Source organism: Mustela nigripes, chromosome 7 (assembly GCF_022355385.1).
Source record: "Mustela nigripes isolate SB6536 chromosome 7, MUSNIG.SB6536, whole genome shotgun sequence".
NCBI lineage: Eukaryota > Metazoa > Chordata > Mammalia > Carnivora > Mustelidae > Mustela > Mustela nigripes.
This window is the reverse complement of record NC_081563.1, coordinates 45,269,797-45,290,104: the sequence shown is the minus strand read 5'-3', so window position 1 is coordinate 45,290,104 and position 20,308 is coordinate 45,269,797. Positions and strand designations below refer to the sequence as shown.

The 20,308-nt window shown below is 36.1% G+C and overlaps 1 protein-coding gene across 7 annotated transcripts in view; it reads left to right on the top strand.

Moving 5' to 3' along the window:
* Positions 1-20,308, top strand: part of CTNNA2 (catenin alpha 2) — a 1,132,931-nt gene that overhangs the window by 229,750 nt on the left and 882,873 nt on the right. For all 7 annotated transcript variants that reach the window (XM_059405715.1, XM_059405716.1, XM_059405717.1 and 4 more), the window contains one exon: positions 15,517-15,712. In XM_059405715.1, the coding sequence (XP_059261698.1) occupies positions 15,517-15,712 (196 nt within the window). The remainder of the gene's footprint in view (positions 1-15,516; positions 15,713-20,308) is intronic.

Sequence of the window (20,308 nt, the reverse complement as noted above, 5' to 3'; positions counted from 1 at the left end):
AATTTAGCCAGAGGTTTTCAGTTAGAAAATATATATTATATTTCTCCCTGATTTATGCACACATTACTCAAGAATACATGAATAGTACCTTGAACCATAAATGGACTTGGATTTCTCTGGTGATTTATAATTTCACTTTTGGCATATCCTTTTTGTCTACAGGTATGGGGAGAAGGATGAGAAAAAGAAAATTATGTTTTGCCCTTCTCCATCTGAAGTTTGATAACCACAAGAGGTATATAGCTAGTTGATTTACATGGTTATAGTACTAATGTGGCCCGTCTTTCAGACTTGATTCCTAGGTCAACTAAATGTATTGATTTTTCTTCAGAGTGAGTCAGGCAAGAGAAGATACGTCTTATTCTTGCTAAGAAAAAGAGTAAAAGCAGTAAACCATAGAGTGTTTTATGTCCTTTATATATGGGGAACGTTTTATTATTCTTATCTGCTATACTAATGTTAAGGTAATATGAAAAAAATTAAATTAAAAATGGTTGTTAGGACAAGAAGAAAAATATGTAAGACTTCAGATCACATTTTATGTTTTGAGTTTGTAATTGTGGTTTAAAAAATTCTTTGGCTATAAAAAGTGAGTTAGTTTTAAATAGTCTAATTAGGCAATCAGTTGTGTTGCTTATCTACATTCACAAAGAGCAAATGGAAAACCGGAAGTGACTACATGTTGCTTAATTAGCCCAATTAAACACCTGCTTAAAACTTTCTGGCTCAGCAAAGCTTCAGCTCCTCAAAATCACTAGCACATTGCTAAAAATACAATTTTTTAAAATGTAAATATTTAATTTAAAAATTGTTGAACTATTCTCTATACTGTATGAAAAAAGTAAAGAAAAATGTGAAGTATGCATTGCTTAAAATGAAAAATTAGACTGAAATTAAGCTCATTTAATAGCACTATGCAGGTATATTCAGTTTGGAAGTTTAGAAAAACATTATGAGAAAATAAGGTGCATAGCTAAAGAAAATTATGAGACATTTCATAAAATATTTGGGACACTTGGGAAAACACTGGAATGGTCATCTATGGATCAACATTAATATTAAACTAATATTCTCCCATTTACAGTGGATATAGGAAATAAATTTTAAATATTTATGTATAAAGCTTATCATCATGAACCACAAGTGAAGAACTTTATTTTATTAGGATATAGAATGTAGAGCTTAAAATAACTTAGGGGTAATTTTTAATTTAGAGCTGAAAAAAAGAGGTCCAAAGAAATTAATTTACCTCAGTATTAGAAGTTAATAAGTGATTGGTCTGGGCCTCAAGTTCCAGTATTCTGACATCACATCCAACACTTTTTGCATATGGTTGTGTGTTCACTGTTACTTTTTGCGGCATCTCCTTTGTTACTATGTACCTCAAATAAGCTATCATATTTAACTCTCACCACATTTCTATGAGGTCTACATTATTACCCGCAATTTTAAAAATAAGAAACTTGAGTCTCAGATTCAGTGATTTCTCACCCAAATAAGAAATGGCAGACTCCAAAACTTATATGCTTTCCCCATGCCACTGCATTTTGATGACATTTCGTTCTGCAATATTGCTTTAGACTGATCCTTTAGACCCCATTCTGCAGTTTCAAAAACACTAATACAGTCTTTTGGGGGGGGGGCGTTGCATGAAAGAATCCTCTTACTAATACAGTCTTTAAAGAGAAATGAGCTGCTTTCTTTTTTGTGAATTGTCCAAATAAAAGTTTACAAGAAGAATCTTGACAGGATAATTACATCCTGCTCATTTTCCCCTTTATTTAATCAGCAATTCCCTAGAACCTTGAAGCCTTTTAGAGGTAATCTAAAGAAATGTAGCTAGTCAATATGATAGTGCATTCAAGTGGAAGGCTGGCATTCTATCCATGAAGAGATGACCCAACAGTAAAATGTCAATGGGTGTGTGTGTGTGGTTTTCTTTTTTTCCCTTGAGCCATTGGCATTTTGCTAGTGGTTTTTAGTTTAATGGGAGAATAATAACAAATACATGTGGAAATCAAAAAACGTCATTAGAGGGTATAATTATTTATTTGAAAAACCAGAGAATGCTTTTAAAAAGGGTATGTCATGCATACCATAATGAAATTGTGTAGCCACATTTATTTACAGCTATATAATACAGTGGATTTTGTTTTTAGAAATGTATACTGTATATAAAATGAGGCAAATATGTGTTGAATATTATTTTAGGGTATAATAAGTGCTAGTGTCAAATTAAAACCAGAATTATTTTTCTTCAGTGGGCTTTATGACCTCTGGCAGACATATTTCTCAGAGTTTCATTGTCCTTTTCTGAATCATAAGGATGATGCTTTCATTTCCTCATTTTTACTGATATATGCTATGTGGGTAAGAAGCTGGGCATATCTGAAGAGGACTTACTTAGGGTTCTGTTAAGAAAGAACAAGGTGGCATTCTTAATCATGCTCTGTTGTGATTATAGAAACTATTCAACAACAGAAAAAAATTGGATTTTGGTGGGATTGTTTTGCTTTTTGTTTTTGGAAAAAACTTTTTAAATATGCTAGTGGGGAAACAGCCCCCCGCCCCCGAACTTCGTAGGATTTGTGTTAAATGTATCTCCCAGGGATTTGGATATATCATTCCCTTTATATGAGGCCAGTAATGTTGGGTCTGTTCCAAGAAAAACTAATGGCTTACATATTTTTTCCATTTTAGTATTGATTCCAATTATTATATTTTTTGGTTTGCCAAGAATCTGAAGCTTCTTATCAGTATTTGTAAAAGACGGCTTGAAATTTATGTTTTAAATATACCAAAGTTACCAGGATCTGGAATTTGACGCAGTATTTTAAAAATACATGTCATATGATAAAATTATAAAAGTCAAGGTAGCATATAGGAATTCTAGCCTGTATTTTATTTTCTGTGTGTGTGTGTGTGCACGCACAAGGAAAAGGGAGAGGAGAGAGTTTGGGTAAATTTAATGGCTACTACAAAAAGTTTAAGAAAATGTACAAATCATTTTTATTTCATAAGATGAGGTTTATATCCCTACTTTTCCTGCTGGAGACATTTCTTTAAATACATTTAAAGTAATAAGTGAAAATAAAGAATGTAATACCATGTATGATTGCTTCTGAATAGCCTGATCATTTGATTCTCCTCTTTTTTTATTGTTTGTTAAAGATCAACATGGTTTATGCTAAAATCTCCTGTCCATGTTAGAATTTGGGTTTTTGTTTTGTTTTGTTTTTTTAAGTTACTGCAACATTTTTTTGTTTTGGTATTATTAATTTTGAAAGTTGCTTCAGGAGGGAATAATTAACTTTAGCAAACAAAATAAGAATAGATAGACTATGCTCACAAAGTAATCAAATCACCTGTGTTGCAACTTTGAGTTCATTGATGCTTTTAGACTTCCTTATTAGAAGTGTTGAACCCAGGAGTCCTGTTATCTTTCTTGTTGTCTCCAGTGTTTTCTGTGCCTGGTTGATCTATTTCTGAATAACTTTTTCTGATTCCTTGAACTCATCAATGTGTTTTTCTGTACCTAGTAGTATTCAAGCTGATTGATACTCCCCAAGACATCCATTGTGTGGGCTCAGTGACAGTGGGAGGTCTGGTAGCTGTGTTTAACCACCAGTCTTGTCTATGCGGGAGTGTTGTATGTTCAGTTATACCATGGGTTTTACTTATCATTTTGGTCTGAAGGAAAGAGATAATTTAAGATGTGTGTGAGTGATAGAAATAGAAGATGTGTCATTTGCAGGAGCTTGGTAAAAATTTTAGTAGGTAGGAAATCCGGCTGATAGTCAGTGAGGTGCATTGAGGCAGGAAGTATTGAAGGAAATATCCTGACATTTGGGGTATCTTCAAGCCTTTGACAATAACTCCTTCAAGTGATTTCAAATTGAAAAGGAGGAGGAAAGATATTTGTCTTATAAGTATATTCCAGTTGCTCACCACAAAATGCAGTTTATCTCTTGAAGAGCTAAAAGAAAGAATCAGCTGAAGTTCTCCCAGGTCACAGAATCCTACCTGCGTCCTTCTCAAGTCAGGTGAGAGTATAGGTAAAATCAACAGGGAGCATTTAAAGAGAGTCTTTGTAAACCCGGTAGATTACATAACTAAGGATTATGTGTTCCTGTATCTATAGACTTATTTAACAATATCTATGCTAATGTCCCAGTTTTTTAAAGGCATTAACTGGCTTCCTTGAAATTTCATATTTAATAATTCTTTGATTCAGTAGTTGGATCTTAACCTGAGAAAAACTTTGTAAGCTGACTTGTAACACTTTAGATTTGTGATTTTAATCTCTCTGTTGTTTGTTTCTGTGAGAAAAATACCATTAAGTGGCAGTCATATTATTCTTAGTTTATTGAATTGTTAGGAAGAATGGCTTCTCAGAACTGTAGAAGAAAAAGTACTTGGCTCTTTTAAACTTCCTCATGTGGAAAATGGGAACTTATATCCCACAGTTCATAGAAGGAAGTATGTGAAAAACTGCATGAAAAGCAGAAGACTGGCACCCAAAGCTTTGTCTACCAAATGTTAAATAGAAATGTTGCAAGACCCCAAAATAGTAAAATGTATATGTACATATTTGTATGTATTTGTGTGTACATATATGTAGAGTGTATGCTATTTATTTTTCTAAATGAGCGTGCATTCTTGAACTAATATATTAAATACATTATAAAATATTCATAATCATAGATATTTTGAAAATAATGTAAACTTTTAAAAACAATATTTTAACTCTAAATAATACAGTGATGTAGTTAATATTAGCTGCTATAACAAATAAACCTCAAAATCTCAGATGTGTAACCCAATAGACGTTTTCTTCTTATTATATAATATCCAAGTGAGTATTTCTGATTCATGGGTCACTCTCCTCCAAAGGAAAACTTAGATTCTTTGCCTCTTTCTATCTTGTGGCTTTATCTTCTTCAAAATCTGGTTTGCAAAATTCTCCTCTTGGGAGAATAAACATGGATGAGAATTTTAACAAAGCAAATGGAGAAAAGCATGCACCGCTAACTTTTCTCACATTCTGTTGGCTAGAATTCAATTGGCCACATCAATTCCAAGGGAAATTGTGAAGTAGTGTTATCTTGTGATCAGAGGAAAAAGAAAAAGGTTTGGTAGCACCCAACAGTCTTCCCTATTAACCATAATAAAAATAACAAATATAAAATATATAACTAAATGCTAAATATTCTGTAGGCTTAACTTTTTTAAAGTTCTGCAAATCATAGTTGCCTTAGAACATCATCAGCTAATATCTCAGGGAAACTGGGATGAGATTCATCACTAGTAATGATTGATGTAAATACATAATTCAACGTGGCTCTGAGGAAATTGTCTTTTCTTCAGCCTCCTACGTAGCCAGCAAAGAGCTACGTAGGGGAAGGGGGCGCCTGGGTGGCTCAGTAGGTTAAAGCCTCTGCGTTTGGCTTGGGTCACGATCCCAGGGTCCTGGGTTCGAGCCCCGCATCGGGCTCTCTGCTCCGTGGAGAGCCTGCTTCCTCCTCTCTCTCTGCCTGCCTCTCTGCCTACTTGTGATCTCTGTCTGTCAAATAAATAAATAAAATCTTTAATAAAAGAAAAAGAGTAGGGGGAGGGTCAGCTTTGTATTTTCTTATAGTTCACTTGTGCTTGCATTTTTAGTATTATCTTCAAGCTCTGGTTTTTTGCAAGTCTTTTTAAGTCTGTGGTCTATTTCTGTGTATGTGTGTGTGTGTTTGAAAATCAGTTAATATAACCCTCAAATCCACTTAACCAGTCATATATTGAGGTGTAAGGGCACTACTGCCAATTTCTTGGGTATACGAACCTTCACCCTTCCCTCAATGTAGCTCATATGTGGCTCAGGACCATCTGACATATGGCTGGGGTGATTGTGTCAGTGTAAATCCTTTCATGAAACATTAATCTGACTTAATTTAAAAAATGTTTTTAGATTAAAACAAAACAAAACAATATAGGGATGCCTGGGTGGCTCAGTCTGTTAAGTGCCTGCCTTTGACCCAGGTCATGATCCCAGGGTCCTGGGATGGAGTCCGAATGGGGCTTCTTGCTTAGCCCGGAGCCTGCTTCTCCCTCTGCCTGCTCTGCCTGCTGCTCTCCCTGCTTGTGCTCGCTCTCTCTCTCTGACAGAAAAATAAGCAAATCTTTAAAAAACACCAATGTAAAATTCTGATATTTTTCTTACATCCCACTGATTATCTATTATTCCCTATAGAGTGTATACATTATTAGAATCTACTAATCTTAAAAAAGGAAAATATGTAATCAAGTGCCTTTGTTTTTGTTTTTTTAAGATTTATTCTATTTTTGAGAAAGAGAGAGAATGAGTGAGGGGGAGGGACAAAGAGAGAATCTTCAACAGACAGCTGCCAAGTGAGAAGCCTAAAAGGGGCTCAGTCCATGGCCCATGAGATCATGACCTGAGCCAAACCAAAAGTTGGATGCTTAGCTGACTGAGTTACCCAGGTGCCCCAGAATCAGGTGTCTTTGTCAATCAAAGACTGAAATGAAAAGACTTGATGGCTTTAGAGAGAATGGAAATTTGGGTCAGCTGTTAGCTAACTGCATTGAGTGAAAAATATTCTTCACTTCTTTTGGTTTCAGATTTGTTTCTACACTGTCTTTGAACAGTCTTTAGTTTTATTTTGTTTCATTTTATTTTAACCTTCGTAAATGCAAAGTTGTGAATCATGGACATAGTTTAGTCATTCTTTTATTTTTAGTGACATTCAAAACAGCATGGGATTTCCTCAGATGGACAAGGATGGTTAAAACATTTAGGACTTTTAAGAACAGAAATGTCTTCTTACTCACTAAATCTTCAACTCTAAGCGATGCTCTTTCAGTGAATGTCTGGTGTTGTTTCAGTGTCTTAATTTTGAACTTCATATTTCATTGGCTGTAAGTAGATACTGAAAATCGTGCAGATTCTAGGAAAACCCAGGTTGTAAGTAGATCCTTGAAATAAATTTGATCTTGTGATTATTTTGTTTGATCAAATCTAAGATGCAATAAATTAAAAGATACATATTTAAGTACCTCTGAGGAAAAAAAAATGCTATCAAATACATCTTTTAAAAGACATAGATTGTAGGACTCATCCTTATTTCAGATATAGAAAAATATGAAGAAAAAGGCTTATCTTACAATCAGCAAAATACTATATTTAGGCAAAATATGATAATTTACAGGATATATAAAGTACTAGAAGGTTAATACAGCTTAAAAGAAAGTGATTTTTTTTAAAAGCAAGGTAGATATAAGCACAAATAAGAGCAAAGGTTGAGACTAATGCAGTAATAGTAATTATCAAATCATATGCCTTCTAACAGGGATGACAAAATTAGGTTAAACATTTCGAAGTCAATGCAAAAAGGAAGCATTAATTTATTATACAGTTAACGTCCATAGCATAAAGTCAAACCAGTTTGTAAGGAGAAACTTCAGTATTCTGGCTACTAAAGTCATGGAGAAATTTCTCTGTATAGTATGGAAAATGACATTAAAAACCCTGCAGTATACAGAGTGATTTCCTAAAACTCATTGTGGTAGTATCCCTCCATTGATGTATGTGATATCACCCTACGGTAGTTAAAACATTTTTCCAGTCTCCAGTATAATACCACTTCTCTCTTTTCTTTTCTGCTTTAATTTAGACTGGTTGAGATTTTATACTGGTGGAGAGAGAATGCACAGGACTTCCTTCAAGCAAACTGAATGCTGTTTTCTCTCAGACTCGTTTTTTTGAAGGCAGTGAATCTAGACCATACTCCCCAGAGATTATGAGAAATGGAGCTCCTCTGGGCACCTACATAAATATGAAACAGCATGCCTTAATAGAGAGCAGGGAAAAATGTTAGTTTAACATTCTTGAAAGAAATTTTTCTTATGAAGAACATGTATCTAAAGAGAAGGCTACCCTATTTCATCTTGGCTTAGAGATACTACTGAGATACTTTCTAGGAAATAAGTTTGAATCACTTCTTACCTATATGAATAGATAATCCAGTACTCAATTGGACCTCTTCATAAACTGCAGCCACCTAAGCTGAGACAAAAATTTATTATATTTATTTATACTATAGAATATCTATTTTGGGGTTAATTTCTCAATGTTACTTTTTGGTATTTCATACTTCAAAAGAAAGTGTTTGGGAACTGTGTACCAAAGCAACTGAGTGAGAAGGTTCGCCTTGTAATTTTATTTAAAAGTTGAAAGTGTGGGGTACCTGGGCGCCTAGGTAGCTCAGTGGGTTAAGCCTCTGCCTTCGGCTCAGGTCATGATCCTGGGGTCCTGGGACTGAGCCCTGCATCTGGCTTTCTGCTTGGCAGGGAGCCTGCTTCCTCCTCTCTCTCTGCCCACTTGTGGTCTTTCTATCTCTGTCAAATAAATAAAATCTTTAAAAATAAATAAATAAAACTAATTCTATTAAAAAACAACAACAAATATATTGCCATTTGAGCATTTAACTTTCTCCTATCTTAAGTCAGACAGGTTTTCTTCTTTTGGGAATTTTTTGTTTATTTTTAGTTGTTCTTGGAATAAATAACTTGTTTTTGATAATTTTGTTTCCAAATATTTTGCCTCAGAAAACTTGCTCTTTTTAAGTTGCAGCAGTCATCACAGCCGTCTCTTACTGTGACTGAGAAATTATGATGAATGAAGTACTTCAGAGAAGCGCAATGGTAGAATTCACAAAGACTTACTACTCACATCTGCAAAGTACACGAGTCCAACAAAACAATGCTGACATTGCCATTTTTATTTCCAGCTCTTGGTTCAGTGTTGTTGTTTTTCTGGAGAGTTCCAGCGATTGACTCAGAGCATCCACATCTGTATAATCTTACTTTTCCATGTTCTTTGTGATTGCACAGTAGAGGAGGTTGCTTCTAGCCAAGAATCAGGTGGTTAATTCATCAATAAACTATATTTGAAGACTAGTGGTTTGCCGTGACACTCAAAATAGGAGAAAGAGGTCACCTGTTAGAAAGTCATTGCTTCACATCTTTCATTTTTTTTTTTTTTTCATTTCAACTAGACTACTGTTTCTGAAAGTAAGGTCCATAATCCATATGTATATCATGATCTTGTATGATTAATGCAAAATTCCCTAGCCCAGACCTACCTGAGCAGAAACACTGTAAGATTTATGTTTGTCTTCTATCAGGCATGTTGGTGATTTTTAGGCATGATCAAGTCTGAGAATTGTTGTCCTAAAATTCAGTGTTTCTCAGATTTTATTGTGCATATAAATTATCTAGGGATCTTGTTAAATCCAGATTCTTTTTTAGTAGGTCTGGAGTGGGGCCTAAAATTCTAATTTCTAACTAGCCTCAGGTGGCACTTGATGTCTCCAGAGTTCACTTTCAATTGACTGCCCCATGGGGAAGGCTTAGATAAACTACTCTGTTGCTGGTTCTTGGCAGATGTGACAGAGTTGCTGAGACAAAGTATCTTGGAGCCCTGACTGTGGCTTATTGTTTTGGGAAAAAAAGAAGTATTCCATGTCTATTCAGCTTTTAGATTATGGAAGCGGAGAACTGATCAAGTAGAGATCATGATGGGACATAGTCAGATAAACAAATCTTACAATAAAACACATTACAAGAAAAAGTAAAGAAAGAAGTGATCTGGGACACAGCTTTATTGCTATTACTCAGAAATGGTGAATTTTAAGACATTATATGTTGATTAGTCAGTCTAATACCAGCCTGGCTCTGATGGTTTTATACTCAGATCATACCTTCAGTGCATCTGAAAACAGTGGTGCCCATCTTCTGGCTATTGCTAATGTTTTCCTTCAGCCAGAGTCCATTGGGACCATCATTATGTCAAGAATGTAGGACCTTTGACCACTATACCCTTACCTATGAGCTGAAGGATTTCTTCCCTACTCAAATGAGAGGCAGGGACATTGAAGAAATATAGGAGGTAGAACTAGAGAATAGTTAGTATCCTTCTAAACTAAGGTTGAAGAGCCTACAGAAAGGGGCATGTGAAAAATTTAGAGAGAAGTTGGCCTAGTTAAAGAAACAGGGTTCTGGAGGATGTGTTCAGAAGAACAGTTAAGGGAGTGATGGTAGCAGAATGCCTTTCTTAGCATGGGGGGGGGGAGACGAAGATAGGTACAGAGAGAAGTAAGTTTGATGATAATGTCCTTTTTAAAGCTACGGGAGTTTAGAGAAGAGTACTGCTTAGAGAGTTAGCCAAGAGACATTTCCAGAAGGAAAGAAAGTTGAGTCAATAGCACTAAATGTGGCAGAGTGGTATGATGTGATAAAAAATAATTAGATTTTGGCAACTTATCGATTACCTTAGTGAGAGATCAGTTTAAGAGAACTTTGCTACAGGAGGTATGGGAATAAAACCAAAATTTAGTGGGCTGAGAAATGAATAGAAAGAGAAAAACGAACACTTTAAATATATGCTAAAAAAAAAATTGGCAGTGACTAATAAAATCTCAGCTCTTTGCTTGGCATTGACCAAAGTTTGTTCCACCACATCTGTCTAACTTCACTTTCTGTATCATTCATATACAGCCTTTTTACCAAGTAGATCTGGTCTCCTTACTGCCTTAGAAACATCATTGCAATTCTACATAGGTCAATATTCATGTTATTACTCCTGGTCTCTGTTGCTGGATAGAGGTTTTCTCCCTTCTTTTCCCTTCCCTTCCTTTTCTTCTCTCTTCTTTTCTTCCTTCCTTTTCTTTTCCTTCCTCTCTCTTTTCTTTTTCTTCCCTTTCTTTTTTCTTCTTTCTTTCGTTCTTTCTCCTATTGCACAAAAAGATGTACTCGCAAATTATTAGAAAGGAAAGAAGAGATTTGGATCTTATATGACTCTGGGCTTGGGTGAAAATTGATGTGGGCATTCGAGAGAGAGTGCCTGTTTGGGGTAGGAGGAGGCATACCATTCTACCAGGAATTTCCACAGAATAGCCATCTCTCAAAAGACTGCCCTGAATACTTAATAGTCTGTTAAGGACTATATATACCCAAGACCCAGTGCCAGTCTGAATATTGAATCTTAAGCACAGATACCTGTAGCATCAGAGGTCACTGAGCTGCCTCTGTGACTACTACCTTTTGATCAGAATATGTCCCTGCTGCTTTGCCTTCTCTAAGGCATCCAGTTATGGACTCCATTTTGTTCTTATATTGAAGCCGCCTGTGCTCTTGCCGAGCATTGATAGTTTGGATACACCTTAGCTTACTGAGGAGGTGGTGGATGCATCTGTGAGACTAAATAGTGGTTGTCTTCAGTAAAAACTCTGATTTTTGTTCTTAAGTATATCCCCGTCCTTTATTCTTCTTCATTTTATTTGGAGAAGAATACCGTTTTTATGGAAGCCCTCAGCTCTACCATTGTGTTAGTTAACAGTAAATTTAGAACACTTTCTTCCATCCTTACACTCAACTGATACAAAGATCCCTGATGTGTTTATTCAGCTTGAGACTTTTGAATACATCAGATGTTATAAGGCATTGTGGAAAGGTAGGATAAAACTGTTAGTTAATGTTGTCCTAAATTGATAAGTACATTCTTACACAAAGATATCTAAATAATGCCATTGAATGTAAAGATAACAGTAGGATACAAATAGCACATATAGATAATAATTGAGACAAATATGAAGGAGAAATATATTTTAAGATTATTTTATCCTTTAACAGACTCTCATTCAGTTAGAGAGTAAAACTAGAAGAAACTACTGAATTCTAAAACTCTAATGAAATAGTATCAGGCATAGGAATAATTTAGCCTTTAGTTTTTCTTGAACCATATGAATTTAAGGAAGCTATTTTTTCAAGCTGTGATGCATCTTTAATTCTAATTTCTTCATCTGTAAAATACCAGGATAGAACTGGCATAGATGGGCTTTAACTTTCACAATTTTAAGTTGAAAATATAGGTATAGGTCAAGAAGAATAAAAATATATAACATCAAGGTGAAAATGATAGCCTCAAGTGGGAGAAAAGGAAAATGTTTAATAGTATCAAGTGCCATAGATTCTTACTGGAGGGCAGGAGAGTGTGCTCAGCTAGCAGGAGAGTGGAATTGAATTGGAGAGTTGCGTAGTGGAGCTTGACTAAAATATACTGGCCAAAAAGAGAGCAACAAGAGTCCTGCTATGCACATCCTAAATGACCTTTCCCTAATTTACTAAAAACCTTTTAACTTTGCGACCGGAAAGGGAAATGAACTGAAAGAAGAGAAATTGTCTTGGCTTTCTTGCTGGTTGTATGACTATCTGGAATGCTACTTGTAGAATAATATGAAGAGAAATGACATCTTAACATTTTTGTCTTCCCATCTAAGAATACGGTATGTCTCACAATTATTGAAGTTACCCTTTATGTTCTTCATTAAAATTTTTATCTTTCCCCCTCATCTATGTTTTGTGTTATGGTTATCTCTGATAATATAAATTTTTGATTAGTGTGAATAAGATATTTAAAACTACATTTTTTTAAAGATTTTATTTATTTATTTGACAGAGAGAGATCACAAGTAGGCAGAGAGGCAGGCAGAGAGAGAGAGAGAAGAGGAAGCAAGCTCCCCGCTGAGCAGAGAGCCCGATGCGGGACTTGATCCCGGGACCCTGAGATCATGACCTGAGCCGAAGGCAGTGGCTTAACCCACTGAGCCACCTACGTGCCCCTAAAACTACATTTTTGAAGAGATGTATTTATTTGTTTGAGGGAGAGAGAATGTGTGCAAATGGGGTGGGGTGGGTAGAATGAGAATATCTTCAAGCTGACTCCCTGCTAAATGCAGAGCCTACCTGGGGATCCATCCCACCACCAGTCATGACCTGAACCAAAACCAAGAGTCAGACACTAAACTGACTGAGCCAACCAGGTGCCCCTACAACTACATTTGTTCTTCTTCTTTTATTTTTTTCCTTTTTCTTTTTAACTGGTTAATGATGTATATGTCAGATTTTTTTTTAATTGTCTATCTAGTATCTAGCCACCTTGTTCTTTGCTCTTATGGTAATTCTAATAGTTTGTCTTTGAATTCTTTTGCATTTTATTGCTATGGTTGTATTCTATATAGGTAATAGCATAATTTGCTGTTTGCCTTTGTAACATTTATTTCTCTTTTTTAAAAATCCAACTTGTTGACTGTGTCCTTTAGTAAAACACCGAATACCAATGGGGAGGGTTGACCACTGTTTCTTTATTCTAAACTTTATTCTCAGGATTAAGACCTGAGCATTTATGGAGCCCTATCACATTCCCTCTCCCTTTCTCTTTCATCCCATCATGGTCTTCCACTCATGAGTAAGTGAGTGCTCCGAGTAGAGGACTGAACTGATTTGCTTCATTTTGATGTAATCACATATTTCTTAGGAACTTCTGTAATATGCCATGGCTTTTTTTTTTTCTCATAAAAGTAATGCTTTATACTAACTCATTATTATAAGCATACCTAAGCTATGTTTATATAGTAATGCAGCATGCGATAATAGAAGAATTGGAATGTGTTTACCTTTACAGAAAATGAATGGATGATGTAGTCATTTTGCTATTTTAACATATTCACTCTCAGCTTCTACTCCCCCAAGAGGTCAATATACCCTAAGTTAACAACTCTTTGCCCTCTCTGTTGTTTCTAATTGGAGAAGACTGAAAGAAATTAGATCACAGGACTTCTCAGAATTTTATATACAATGAGACTAAATGGCATATCAGTGAGAATAGGAGTATTTGCCTCTGATAATGAGCCTAGCATAAATCAAGATTTTTGAGGTGTTTGCAGTATTTGCTGAGGGGGCTTTTGTGCTTATTTCCAGGTATTGGCTGTTTGGGGGAGTTGAGGTTCTAGAAGAGTTGTGTGTTAATGTGTTAAAGTATATCTTTATTAAGAAGAACACTCTTGGGACACCTGGATGGCTCAGACAGTTAAGCATCTGCCTTTGGCTTGGGTCATGATCCTAGGGTCCTGGGATCCAGCCCTATATGCTGCTCCCTCTCCTTCTTCCTGCCACTCCCCTGCTTGTACTCTCTGTCAAAAAAATAAAATCTTAAAAAAACAAAAACAAAAACAAAAGAACACTCTTGTGCCTTAGGAAAGTAACTTTTGTGACAGGCTGTCTTTTTTCTGACGGTTGCCTCATTGTGGGTGGAACTGAAAAGGCTAATGTGTTATGGGCTACATACACATTTTACAGCTATCGTTATCTGACAGTCTTATTCTTAATGATGTTACCTTCCTTTTTTAATTTTTATTTTTTTGTCTAGTGTTTGTACTTAAATGTCCTTATAGAGTCTTTCTTTAATTCACTGCATCTAATTATTTAGCAGTCAAAAGAGAGCTAAGTATGTCAGCTCCCAGTGTTACATTCACCACCTCTTAAGTATCGCTTCTGCTTGTATTCATCATCTTAGTTCACATTTATTCAATACTTTTTCCCTCTGGTGTTATCGCTTGCCCTTAAACTGACTGGACATTAATTGTGACTTTGACTAATCACTTTGTTTGCTCTTGGATTTTGGATAAAATAGCGGAAACAACAGCATTTGGACCTTCCGTGTGGATTAGTTTTCTTGATAATCTCCAGTAAAATCCAGAGTCTGCTAATCAGGGCAAATGTTAATGAAAATAAACCACAGCATCCACAGTCTTATGAAGCCGATAAAAAATATGGAGGCCACAGTGACTCACAACGTTTGCTGAACAGACTATGAAACCAGTTTTCCACCCCCGTCTCCCTACTCTCAAACTTCTCACTGGTAGAAAAGAAAGGATCAGAAATCTGTAGGAGATAAGTTGTTTCAGAGATACTAACAGCTTTGTTAGCAAATTAAATAACTCTTATAGTACTAAAAGAAGTTTGGCAGTTGAGATATGTATACAAATCATGATACTTGGAAAAGGAGTGGCAATGAAAATCTAATTTCAAGTCTGGAAATTTTAGCTGGTTAACCAAATGTTGAGACTGATTCATTCGGTTCCCTCAGATCAAATTTACCATTTTGTTTTTATAAGATGAATTCAGAAATAGCATAGCTCTTCAAAAGTCCTTGGTGAGTGACCTGTAACTAATGGGCGTTGATGACCCACCCTTTATTAACTGTTCTTTTACCTTTATCCTGACTCTGGGGACTCAGACTGGGTGTTGGTCCTCCTGAATTGCTTGGAGAGAACTCCACATTGGTTTTCCTTTTCTTGCTTCCCCAAAGCTGGTTACTCCAGTGTGCAATGTCTTACCCGTCTGTGAAAGCACAACGTCCATTGAACTAGAAACTAAACTACCAGTGGGTGTGTTCTTCCAACTCATTCACATACTTTTTTTTTCCTCTATGAAATAAATGGCTGTTTATTTATATGCTAACCCATATAATTCCCCATTTTCCTTAAGAGTAGGTCATGGAATGTGCATTCATGAATTAACAAACAAGGACTATTTTAAAATGACGAGATGATAATGTGTTTTTTTCTAGACAATTGTGCAGATTAGTTTGACAGTTTTTCTTTGGTCTTTAAGGTGACAACCCTTGTCAACACAAGCAACAAAGGCCCATCTGGTAAAAAGAAAGGGAGGTCAAAGAAAGCCCATGTACTGGCTGCATCTGTAGAACAAGCCACTCAAAACTTCCTGGATAAGGGTGAACAGATCGCTAAGGAGAGCCAGGATCTCAAAGAAGAATTGGTCGCCGCGGTAGAGGATGTGCGCAAGCAAGGTAGGAAGAATAATATTGTTCAAGAGGGTTATATATTGATGTGCAAACAATGGATTTATCTCTAGAATCAGTGCATATTTGCTCAAAGAAGTCGTCTTCTGTTTTCCTCAGTATCTGTGCTTGTCATTTTTAATATTTGCTGGACTTAGGTGCATAGACAAATAGAGATGTTTTTAGTTGTGGCAGTAAGTAAGCACAGCTATGAAAGCTTTATGTCCGCAGTTACTACCAGATTTCCGAGTTGTTTTCTCTTGGTAGATGAATGTGGACTCCTGTGTCATACTGGGGCTCTAGGGAGGGCAGGATGAGAATACCTCATACTTACAGAGTCACTGAACGTCCTGGGTTTTAAAGAGGAGTGAGGAGATGACTGTAAAGTAATATATGAAATTATTGTTGGTTTGTATGATTTTCAAATTTATAACTTCAGTTCACAGCTAGTTAGATCTCTATGGATCAGTTAATTATATAACTAGCTAGTTAGCTATAATGCAATTTTTCAGCATACTTAAAATTTTTAATTATGGTAAAATGCACATAACATAAAGTGTACCATTTTAACCATTTTTCAAAAGTGTATAATTCAGTAGTGTTAAGTATATTCACCACATTGTTGAGCAGCCAATCTCCAGATTTTTTTCATCCTATAAGACTGGAAATCTATCTATAAAACAACAATTCTTCATTTTCCCATTGCCCTAGATCCTGGCAACCACTCTTCTCCTTCTCTTTTCTATAGCTACTCTATGTACCTTATATAAGTGGGACCATATAGTATTTCTTAGTGACTGACTTATTTCATTTAGCATAATGTCTTCATGGTTCATCCATGTTGGAGCATGGGTCAGAATTTCCTTCATTTTTAGGACTGAAAATATCTAGTGTATGTATATACCACATTTTCTTTATCCCTTCATCCATTGATAAACATAGGTTTTCTTCCGACTTTTGGCTATTGTGAACAGTTCTGCTATGAACATAAATATAGAAATACCTCTTTTTCAGTTCTTTTGTGTATATACCTAGAGATGGAATTGTTGGATTATATGGTAATTCTACTTTTAATTTTTTGAGGAACCTCTGTACTATTTTCCATAGCAACTGTACCCTTTTACATTTTCACCAACAGTGCACAAGTGGTCCAGTTGAGCCATATCCTTGTGAACGCTTGTTTTCTTTTCTTTTTTATCATAGTCATCGTAATGCATGTAGGGTGATGGCTCCTTGTGCTTTCCATTAGCATTTATCTAATAATTAGTTATATTGAGCATCTTGTCATATGCTGGTTGGCCTTTTGTCTATCTTCCTTGGAGAAATGTGTATTCATGTCCTTTGTTCACTTTTAAATCAGTTTGTGTTGTTGTTGCGTTGTGAGCTTCTTTATCCCTTTTGGATATGAACCCCTTATTAGATATTGTTTTGCAAATGTGTTCTCCCTTTCTGTAGGTTTCCTTTTCACTCCATTGATTGTGTTCTTTGATACACATAAGTTTTTAATTTTGGTGTAGTTCTGTTCAGAATTTGTGGTTGAAAATGCCAAGGCACCATGAAATCAGAACAGATTACCCCCCAGCCTGGCCTCCTTCCTGTGTTTCCTATGTCATTCAAAGCCCTGCATATGTATCCCACTGCACGTTTCACAAATCCTGGTATCGTTCTTGTTATTTTTCTCTCCTTCCAAATACAGACTGTTACAAAGTCCCATAGATTTTTAATTCTCAAGTATCTCTCAAGTGGACCAGTTCCTGTCTTATTTGTTCAGAAGTACCATGTTCTACCTGCCCCAGGGTTTTAGAACATACTGTCCTCTTTTACATAGTTAAGGATGACTCATTCTGGACATCCCAGCTCAAAGAAAACCTTCCTAAGGAAACCTTTCCTGACACTTTTGTCATACTTTTTTGTTGCTTTTTCCCTTATCACATTGCATAGGAGAGTTTAATATTTGTGAAGTAACCTGACTGATAACTTTCTACCCTGCAATACTATAAATTAATAAAGGTAGAAACCAGACCGTGTCTCTTTGGCTGATCCATGCTCTGCAGTTCTTAGCAGTCAGAAGACTTCAGTGAGTATTTTTTGAATAAATGAAGCAATAGATGAATAAATGTTCCATCCCTTTTCTGCCTACAAAACTACCACTTTTTAAAATTCAGAGATGGATCTTTAGTCCTTGGAAATACCAACCCTCCTTCTCCTCCAACGGCCATCATTCTTCATGCTGCCATCTTCTTCCCTATCTTCTCTCCTCTGAAAGTTAATTTCATTTACATTACCCTAATATAAATTGTTATGTAATTTGAAATGTTAGATTTTACAGATTTCATCTAATGTGGATGAAGAATATTTGTATATGTGTTTTAACAACAAGAAAGCTTCCAAGTTTTCAAGTGCTGTTGAAGACTGGTATTGTTTCTGAATTGCAAATGTACACTGTTTGTTTTCATGCATATGTAGGATTTTTCCCTTTCTTTTTTAGGGTGACTGCCATATAATAAATTGCATACATTTAAAGTGCACAATTTTATGAGCTTTGACAATTGTATACACTGTAAAACCATCATCACACTCAGGATTGTGAACCTATCCCTAGTGAGGAGGGTTTTGATTGGTCCCTAGAATGCTTTCTCAAAGCATTTATCTTTTATGGTGATATACTTTCCTTTTTAGTTTTTTTCCAACAATCTTTTAGCTTTCCTTTATTTTTTCCTTACAATTTAGTTTTCACACATTCTGTAGAAATTAATATTTCAGTTTTCTCAAAGCTTATACAAGCAATGCTATTTTTTTTTTTTTTTGGATGTGATGTAATAACCAACATAGTTCTTGGCCAGCCTGTCCAGGGGATATGAGAGTGGGATTTTTAAAAAAGATTTTATTTATTTATTAGAGAGAGAGAGAATACAAGCTGAGGGAGAAGTGGGAGCCTGACATGGGTCTCCATCCCAGGACCCTGAGATCATGACCCAAGCTGAAGGCGGATGCTTAACCAGCTGAGCCACTCAGGCATCCCGAGAGTGAGATTTTTTGAAGATGCTAGTTTAGGACAGCTTACAGAGGTCACTCTTCTAGAGGATATTTTAAGCTTTCTCTGTATTATCCACCACTCATTATAGAAAAATGATGTATCAGAAGTGATGCCTGTGTGTTAACTCTATACAAGCTCGACCAGTGAGGCACCTGGGAGGCTCAGCCAGTTAAGTGTCTGCTTTTGGCTCAGGTCATGATCCCTGAGTCCTGGGATCGAGCCCAGCCTTGGGCTCCCAGTTTAGTGCGGAGTCTGCCTCTCTCTCTCTCCCTCTGCCACTCTTTCTCTCTCTCTCTCTCAAATATATGAATAAAATCTTAAAAAAAAAAAAAACAACTCAACTATCACATGTGCATTTTGCCGAACATTGTCAGATTTAAGGAAATCTGCAATGTTTACTTTAGTCTGCAAAATAACAAGCATTCTATAGGAAAAAGCTTTAGAAATTTTCTTTTTCTGTTTCGCTCATTGTCAAATATCTCTCACCCACAAATAGAGTTCAGATGTCTGTCATATGTGAAAGATGCCTCTTATCTCTGACAACAAGGTCCTCAGGCTCTCCTTCACATGTGTGCCCGTAGGGCTCTCCTTTCTGCCCTCTGGCCCTTCTCAGTTCTTAGTGTATGATCTCCTTAGCCCATCTGGTTTTATCCATTTTTTCCATTGGCCCCATACCTCGATTTTATTTACAAATGAGAGCCTGGGTTGATTTTCGGAGAGAGAGAAGGAGATCAAGGGGAATAGTTAAGGATTAGAACAGGACTATTTAGTTATTGGAAACTTCAAAACGTAGTGTCTTTCCTCCCGCCCTAGAAATCTACTTTCTTACCTGTAAGATGATATTCAGAAATTATGGGAATGCTGACATTGAGAAATAATATCTTCCTGTAAAGTGGCCCTCGTGTCTGTATATGCTCACTTATCAAATAACGCATAGTTTAGAACTAAAGCTGAGAGGTTATCTGTTACTATTGAGTTGTTTTTGCTTTTAAATCAAATGGTCAGAAGTGTTGCCACTTTCTCAATAATTTTCAGCATGAGTCAAAGCCAGAAGTTTTAATATTGTGCAACTCCATTTTTAGATTTTTGATACAGAAGCATTTCTTGTTGGCTTTTGGTTTTGTTTTGTTTTTTAAGATTTCACAGCATCCATAATTATAACCACTTAATACAGCAAGATTATATATGAAATTATCTAGTTATGTCATTATTGTTTCTAGGCTAACTTAGTGTTGTTTGAATTTCTTTATCATTTGAAAAATGTATTATCTCTTTTAAACCTAAACTCTATGCCAGATTCTTAAAAGTGCTCAGTATGGGGGGGAGGAGTCAAGATGGCAGAGAAGTAGCAAGCTGAAACTGCTTCAGCTAGCAGGAGATAAGCTAGATAGCTTATCTAAAGATTGCAAACACCTGAAAATCCATCGGCAGATCGAAGAGAAGAAGAACAGCAATTCTGGAAACAGAAAAACAACCACTTTCTGAAAGGTAGGACCGGCGGAGAAGTGAATCCAAAGCGACGGGAAGATAGACCCCGGGGGGAGGGGCCGGCTCCCGGCAAGCAGCGG